The following is an 8,406-nucleotide window of genomic DNA, read 5'->3' on the forward strand; positions in this document are numbered from 1 at the left end:
TAGTACTTGTAGGTCAGGCCCTATTATCCAAGGGATTAGACAGACTTCTGAAACCCTTTTCCCTGATTCCTTTAAAGAAAAGTACACACTTTGCGGGGGACCCTGTATCATTTCTCCTCCCAAGTGATGAATGAACCCTTTCCCCACATTCAGAGCTCAGTCTCACAAACCGGGAGAATGAGCAGGAAGGGGATCCCCACCACTGAAGGTAAGGGGCACCTGATTCAAAATTCTCCTAATAAGGTATCAAAAGAAAGAAGCAGCCACTCTGTCTTCCGGCTAGCTCAGATCAGCGGCGCGACAACCTGTTCAACTCCCTCCGCCAGCACTCAGTGTCGATTTCGTCTTTCTGTGTTCCTTTACTCCCCTCAGCCCGCCGAACCATCACCCAGGGCTGTAGTTGTTCTTCGGACTAGTTACCAATAAAGTTGTTACAAAGTGACCTTGAGCGTCTTCCCGATTGCACCGGATTCCCCGCCTTCTCCATCCGGGTGCCACGGCGTGGTTAAGAGCCACCCTGCGCCTGCGCGCCCAGCCCCACTCCTTCGACCTCTGCCGCCGCCGCCGCCGCCACCTCGGAGAAGGTAAGCGGAGGGCGCGGGAGCCCCGCCGGGCCGGGGAGGAGCAGCGCCCTGCAGGGACCCATTCATTCTGCTGTCGCCTCCTTGGGCGCGGGGCCCAGGCTGACGGCGTGCACGGGGGCCCGTGGGACCTGGTCGGGAAGGACAGGCCCCCGGAGGGCACTTGACCTTAAGCCTCTTTACCTCCGCAGAGAGGAAGCGGGAGAGGAGCCCACAGAGCCTGCCACCCAAGTCCTCCAGCTCGCCTTCCCGAAGACTAAGATGTTCGCCTGCGCCAAGCTCGCCTGCACCCCCACTCTGGTGCGTAGCCGGCCCGGGCCGGTGGGCCGGAACTTCTTGGCCTGGAGCGTCCACGTTGTTGAATGGGGCAACCATCGGGCGGGGCGTACCGCGCGCGGCGACTGCTCACCCCGTAACCCTCGGTGTCTTATTTTTCATTCTTTTTCTTCATCCTGGGGGACCTCACCCCGCCCCTCTCCACCACTAGGGCATTGGAGAGCAGCCGAGGCCTAGCTGTCAGGCTTCACTCGGTGTAGGTCAAACCCTCGTTGCCCCGGGACCCGGAGTGGCCGCCACCTCCTCCGCCGCCTCCTCCTCGGTCACTCTCTTGGGTTGCAAGCAAAGCGAAGGTTGGGGTGCCATGGGTGATGTAGGGGGCCGCTGAGGCCTAGTTCAGCACAGCAGCAGGCGCCTCTCTGTAGGTCAAACTCTTTGCTGCAGAGGGAGGGACTTGGTCTCACCCTGTTCGGAGGGAGGGAGGTAGTGGGGCCGAAAGTCTTTCTTCCTGCCTTTGGGATATTATTTCCACAACCGTTTTTGGAGGTTTTCGGCGAAGTGAAGATTCTAGGGGATTTGTCTTACAGAATCTGGTCATGGTTCTGAAGGGATTTTGTGTGACCTTAGTTTAGTGGACACTCAAGGACAGAGAAGCTGGACTGGGATATGTCCTTATGGTCAAAGTATTTGAAGCATTGTAACATTGACATAGAATTGCATAATCTGCTTTTTAATTTTATGATTAATGGTTATACAGAAATATCTTGGAAATGGTAGAAGTTCATATTAACTGATGGCTACTTCAAATGACCAGTTTTTATAGTGACACTTAATTTATTTGTTGGTCTAATTAAGCTTACCAAAGAACATTAAATTTTTATTTATGTTTTTCTTCCTGAATTGTGGCAGCACAGCAGTTGGAATTTTAAAAGCAGTTGGAATTTTTGGTCACTGTTGCAAATTGATTATGTAGCAATTTTTTAAAATCTTATTATCAACTTTAAAACAATTAAAATTGTTTTGTGTATTAAAAATGACGAAGCATACAAGAATGAATACCAAAAAAGTCATGAACTTTCTGATTCACTTTTGCTTACTTTAAAAGAACTGGTCCAAGAAAGGTCATTGAAGTCTTAACCTGTATTCTTTCTTAACACTTGTTTTTGGTGGTTTTTTTTTTTATGATTAGATCCGAGCTGGATCCAGAGTTGCATACAGACCAATTTCTGCATCAGTGTTATCTCGACCAGAGGGGAGGAGGACTGGAGAGGTAATAGTAATAAAATAGAAGTTAAGAAGTTAAGTAACACTACTACTACTAAACTAAAGGTTTTGATTAAAGTGAAGAAGGAAAAGCCTCATTAATTAATGTTTTGAGGGCAGTCCTTTCCCTCCAAAAAATATGCAAAGGATGAGCTGTGAAAAAATTCACTGTATCTAAAACTTAACCACTCAAATATTGTAGTGTTTATATTAAGTATATAGTTGATTTTCGTATGTTTAAGATTGTAACTATATTATAGCTAGAGTTACTAGAAAACCCACAAAGTAGAAAAGTCTGTTCACATAGTACAGTTCTTATTTTGTTATCATTACCCCTCTTTTGCAGTAGTGGAATTTTCTAAGTCCTTAATTTTTCTTTTGTGCCATACCACCTTCTTTTCATACTCATCTACAAAGAAAAGTAGTGACAGTGCAGTGATGAAATAGCTAACTGTGATTACTGATTTGACCTTTGCCTTTATTTCCTCTTCTCTAGGGCTCTACAGTACTTAATGGGGCCCAGAATGGTGTGTCTCAGCTAATCCAAAGGGAGTTTCAGACCAGTGCAATCAGCAGAGACATTGATACTGCTGCCAAATTTATTGGTGCTGGTGCTGCAACAGTAGGAGTGGCTGGTTCTGGTGCTGGTATTGGAACAGTCTTTGGCAGCCTTATCATTGGTTATGCCAGGTAATTTCTATTGCCAACTAAGATAGTTTCAAAGCATGCTTTAAGTGGTTGGAAACAGAAAAACTAGTTTAAAAATAGCTACTTTATACTGTGTCTACTCTGATTTGCATTATGTTTTGAAAGCTTTGTGTGCATTTTATCACTTAATCTTCACGACATTCTCTTGGAGAAATAAGGACTAGAGACACAGGTTACACAGTTTGCCCAAGATTATAGCTAAAATTATAATAAAAATTTTAATTCAGTTTGACTTCGGAGTCCATACTTTACAAAGTGTTAACAGTGTTAGAGCCCTTTGATAAATGATGACTAGCCATTTATATTGTCAGACAGAAAGGCTCTATGTTTTCCCCACTTGATTAGGGTTGAAGAGAAAGGAATGTTAGAAACGAGAGGTAGGGAAGTACTCTTCACTACTTTACAGTTTACAGATATCCTAACACTAGTAATCTGATTCGTCAATATTTAACACATTGTTGAAATTCAAATATTCCATAGTAACAACTCTATGTCTTGTGCTTTTTTAGAAACCCTTCGCTGAAGCAGCAGCTGTTCTCATATGCTATCCTGGGATTTGCCTTGTCTGAAGCTATGGGTCTCTTTTGTTTGATGGTTGCTTTCTTGATTTTGTTTGCCATGTAACAGATTACTGCTTGAAATGTTGACATTCATATTAATTACGGATGTAATTCTGTGTATCTTACTGTGACTCCAAAACTGTAGTATGGGTGTCATGGAAATGTATGTTATTTCCAAAGTCATTTCATTAAAGATGAAAAGTTTAGTTTTTGTTGTGATTTATACGTAACCTAAATTTAGGTACTCACAAAGAAAATGCAGTTAGGTAGATGCCATATAAGCACGTTATATACAAGTTGAGTAATTTTAATGGGAAGTCTCATACAGTGTTCTGCACACTGTAAATTAAAGAGCTTTTATTTGTTCATATAGAAGAGAAATGTGTGGGTACTTTGAGCTTCAGTGAAGTGTGGTTAATTAAACCATTATTCAAAAATGGTTTTGAGCTTTTAAAAGGTTTACATGAATTACATTACTTGTAAGTGGAGTTACCATCTAAGACTAACTAGATTGGCCTTACACATAGCTGGTCCTAAAGCTAAGTAACATCAGCTTTTTAAGAATCATCACCTTGTTAAATGGAGGTGATTTTTGCTTTTGAGAAAGTCACATATTTAACAATTATATTTATAATGAATCTTAACTGTCTTCTAAGAAGAAACCATCTAAGTAAATGGCAGCTGGTTTCTTGTTTAAACATTAAAACCCAAGTAAGAAAAAAAAAACTGAATTGACTACAATATTATTTTAAAAGGCAAAAGTTAGCTAAAGTGTTGCTTATCACTGAGAAGAACAGATGTTTATAGTAGGAGTTTTCAAAATGATAATTGCTACAATAGTATTTTTGTTTCTGATACATTTTTTTGGTCAAAACTATTAAAAGGGAATAAATGAACTATTACAGAAAACTAAAATTTCTCCCTCTTAAATACATTGTACATTGTACATGATAACATCATTTTAGTTTTGGGGTTTCTGAGAAGGTTAAGATGAGAATCAGGAAAACTACATTTTACTCTTGTAATGGCTTTTGCCTAATTTGGTTTTAGGTGAGGAAGACATCAATTATCAAGGTTTCTCAAAGTTGTAGTGGGAAGCCCATCTCCGTCAGTCACCTGCATATTGATTTAAAATACAAATCACTAGACATCAGACCTAGAATTTTTGTGTACATTGAGAATCAGACTGTCTTCCCATAAATCTATGACGAGTAACCCCCAAAAAGCTAAAAGAGCAAACTACCTCTTATTATTTGAATTCAGCAATATAAATAAAAAGTGCTATGCTAAGTGGTCCAGCCATTCTATACCAGGATTAAAAACAAGCAAACTAAAGTGTGTGTTCATAGCAGCACTATTCACAGTAGCTAAAAAAGAAACACTCAAATGTCCAGGAGGTAACAGGTACCTGCTACATAAGATCAAAAATGGGAAAGAAGTTGGGCACAAAAAAAAAAAACTACATGAAATACCCAGAATAGACAAGTCTAACAAAGTAGGTCAATAGTAGAGGCTGGGAAGGGAAGAATGGGGAATGACTAATGGGTATGGGGATTCCTTTTAGTATAATAAAAATGTTTGGAATTAGATAATGGTGATGAGTGTACAACATTGTAAATGAATATACTAAATGCCACTCAGTTGTATACTTTAAAATGGCACATACTTGTATATAGGTACACATTTCACTAGAATTAAAAGTATTGCAACAAGTGTAGTTAAATCACTAATTTTTTAAATCAAGGAAATACCTAGGTGAACAAGTCTATTTCAAATTTTTTTTTTTTTTTATGCTTACAAGAACTGGGAGTAGGCCCGAGGTGCAGGGGGTAAAAAGATTCACCATAGGCAGAACAGAGAGCAGAACAGGCAACTCCATGGAAATACACTATTGAGGGAAGCAGCTGGTGAGACGAGAGATCTGTTGCACCATGGCTGCAGATTAAACTCAACTCAACTGGCTATAGCTTGATAGTGCCACCAGGGAGACCCTACTTTGTATTTTTACTTCCAGTAACAAATGTCTAACATTGAAAGTAGAGGACTGAAATTGATCAACCCTGACAGCAGAAATGTTTATTGTGCACAGAAAGTACCACCTCCATTAGTTTGAGTCCTACAAATATTAATGGTATATACTTTTCACTAGTTTTTTATTTCTTGAATAGTGGCCTGTCAAGATGTTATTTTCAGCATAATACTGGCAATCCAAATTCATTAACATTGAAAGGATTATACACCATGTCAAATGAGGTTTAGTACTGGATTGCATGGATGTTTCAACAACAAAAAAACGATGTAACACACAAACATTGTGTAGTATAACGTTTGATGAAACTCACCAACCTTTCAGGATAAAAACATTCCACAAACTAGAAGTAGAAAACTACTAAAAAACTATCTCTGTATAAAGTTATATATAAAACATCCATAGCAAACAATGTTAGAAAATCACAACTTTTAAGATAGGGAACAAAGCTACAGAGGCATGGTGTATGGGTCAGTAACACTGACATTGCCTGTGAGCATATTTGAACTAGATTCTGCAGCCTTAACCCAGATCTTCTGAAATTTAACAAAACTCCTAGGTGATATGTGTATGTATTATACTTTGAGAAGTACTATCAAAACACTACAATGTCCAACATACCAAGACACATGGCTCCTATCTTTTAAAAAGCTGCCAACTCACTTATCAGGTGACTTCCACTGATAGGTACTAGTGCTCCAATAATTCTTAGTCTGAAGATTTTTAAGAGGCCCAAGAACCTTTCAGGGAGCTCACAAGTTCCTTTTATTGCTGTATAGCCTAATTGTCATCAGATGCTTCCAACAGAATACCACACAGATAAAATGCAGAAGCAGATGCAAGAATTCAGGTATCTCCTATTACGGGTAACAGGGATTTACAAATATAAAAACAATGCTATGTTTGGAAATAGCTGTTTTTCAAAAACTATTATGTTAATGAGTTCCTATGGGGTACAGGGTCTGAAAAATCAAAAACTTTGAGTCATTGTCTAACCCGTTCATAAAATGATAACCAGACCCCAAAATGACATTTTATTTATACCTCTAGACATTTTAGTTTTATACTAACATACACATGACCTCAACCACATGAGGTCACATGCTTTAATCTCTATTGTCCTAGATTCCTGGTAAGAAGTTGTACTTCTTCCTCTTGAATAAGGCAAATAATCTTTCTCTTAGATTCTAAGTTACAGAGTTCTTTCTCAAGAGAGCTTAGATACTGAATAGGGGAAATGAGCTAAGACCAGATGGGTATTGAGCTAAGAAAAGAAGAGACTCATAAATCCCAGGGTTTCCGGTGGTTCTACCTATTATCTTGAGTTAGCTTGGTACAACCAGTCTTGGCAGAGATTCCTAAGAGTACCCATGGTTGTTGGCAGCTTTCAGCAATGCTTCCCAGATTCCAGGTCTTCTCCTCCTTAAAGAAAAGTCCCAGGGTTTTCTTCTCAAATAGAGGTTAGCTGAGCCTTGTTATTCCCTCAAGATCTGTATCTAATGGACAAACCAAAGCATATCCTACCTCTCTAGAGAAGCTTAAAATATCTATAGCTTTAAATCCTTTCAAGTTGTATAATAGAAGTTTGTAATACTGCTTATAATCATACCCCTCTTCCAGTTACTTCATAGCATTTTGTTTGTATTTGTAATGTATCTCCTATCTTCCACTAGGAGTCTCCTTAAGGGAATTGTCTTATTTATAGTTGTATCTTTGGGACCCAGAATGCTAATGTATTTTTATGTTTATGCTTTGTGAGCAATGAACTAACAGAGCATTTAGTTGACAGTTAACTTATGAGGCTGTGTCCATGGTAAGAAAGTAACTGGAAAGAGCAAGCTGTTAGATATATAGACCAGGAGTATGCTCCACACCAGAGCTTATTTGGTGTCTGACAGAAAGAGTTACAATTTTCATATTATGAGGGTCTCAGGGTTACAAATAGACAAGTTACGGGGAACTACTAAGGGTAGACACTTGATAAAATTCTTTATCTACCTGTATTGGTAACTAAATGGTTACTAAAGGTTCTAGGGGGAAGCACTAGAAACCCTTTAAAAAAAATTTATGCATACAAGAACTGGGATACAGGCTAGAGGTATGGGAGAGGGGGAGTATGAGGATTCACCAGAGGCAGAGTGGGGAGCAGAGCAGGCAGATCTATTGAAATACACTGCTGAGAGAAGTGGTGAATGGGACAGGGGAGGTCTGCCACACCTGGCCAAGGGATCAAACTCCTGCTGTAGTGGCTGCACCCTTTGCAGCCCTTTGCACACTTAAGGGAGTCCCACTAGAAACCCTCTTTCTAGCAAGTGGATGAGAGAAGATAACAGAAAGCACTGTTATAAAAGATGAAAACAAGGTCTTTGATTCTCTTTCTCCTGGTCTCACTAAGTTGACATAAGCTATTTAATATAATTTGAAGAGAAAATCAGTCCTCTAATTCCTCCCAACACAGAGTGCCACACAAAATTAATCATAAATTCTTTTGAGAAACTAAAGACTGGGGTCAGACAGTAGATAGTGGTCCTTGCACCTGAAAGGATCTGTATGGAAATTCCCATAGTGAGAACAGGCACTGGGGGTAACCAACTATAGCATAGGTCATTTCAGCAATGTGCAGAAAAACTCCGAGTGGACTGTCAGAGGGAGACATTTGTCCCGAGTTAAAAGGTATATCAAAAAGTCACCTAAAATGTCTGGGGTCATGTGGTCCTCATCTGATACCTTTCAGATATCAGGTGGGTCAATAATCAGGCCCTGCTTCCTCCATCTTCCACCTCACCCATATTCCCTCATGCTTTCTGATCTCACTGACAAAATTTCAGCTCATCAACCTATTCTATAGTTTGAGGATACCTGTTAAAATTCAGAGGCTCTTTCCCAGAGTCCAAGGCAGACCAAAGGGATATCCTGGAGTATGCCCTTTTGTTAAAAATCACAAACTGGGCCCTCCCTGGTGGCGCAGCGGGTTAAAGCACAGCACTGA

The 8,406-nt window shown here is 40.0% G+C and overlaps 1 protein-coding gene across 1 annotated transcript; it reads left to right on the forward strand.

The window, feature by feature from the left end:
- The first annotated feature begins 500 nt into the window (after window positions 1–500).
- Window positions 501–3,594, forward strand: ATP5G3 (ATP synthase, H+ transporting, mitochondrial Fo complex, subunit C3 (subunit 9)). Its single transcript, XM_004674505.2, has 5 exons — window positions 501–584; window positions 773–881; window positions 2,047–2,127; window positions 2,617–2,810; window positions 3,338–3,594. The coding sequence occupies exons 2-5, from the start codon at window positions 843–845 to the stop codon at window positions 3,450–3,452; spliced, it is 429 nt and encodes a 142-aa protein (XP_004674562.1). The 5' UTR covers window positions 501–584; window positions 773–842; the 3' UTR covers window positions 3,453–3,594.
- The last annotated feature ends 4,812 nt before the right edge of the window (window positions 3,595–8,406 follow it).

Source organism: Condylura cristata, unplaced genomic scaffold, assembly GCF_000260355.1.
Source record: "Condylura cristata isolate star-nosed mole 26May11 unplaced genomic scaffold, ConCri1.0 scaffold00002, whole genome shotgun sequence".
In the NCBI taxonomy this organism is placed as follows: Eukaryota; Metazoa; Chordata; class Mammalia; order Eulipotyphla; family Talpidae; genus Condylura; species Condylura cristata.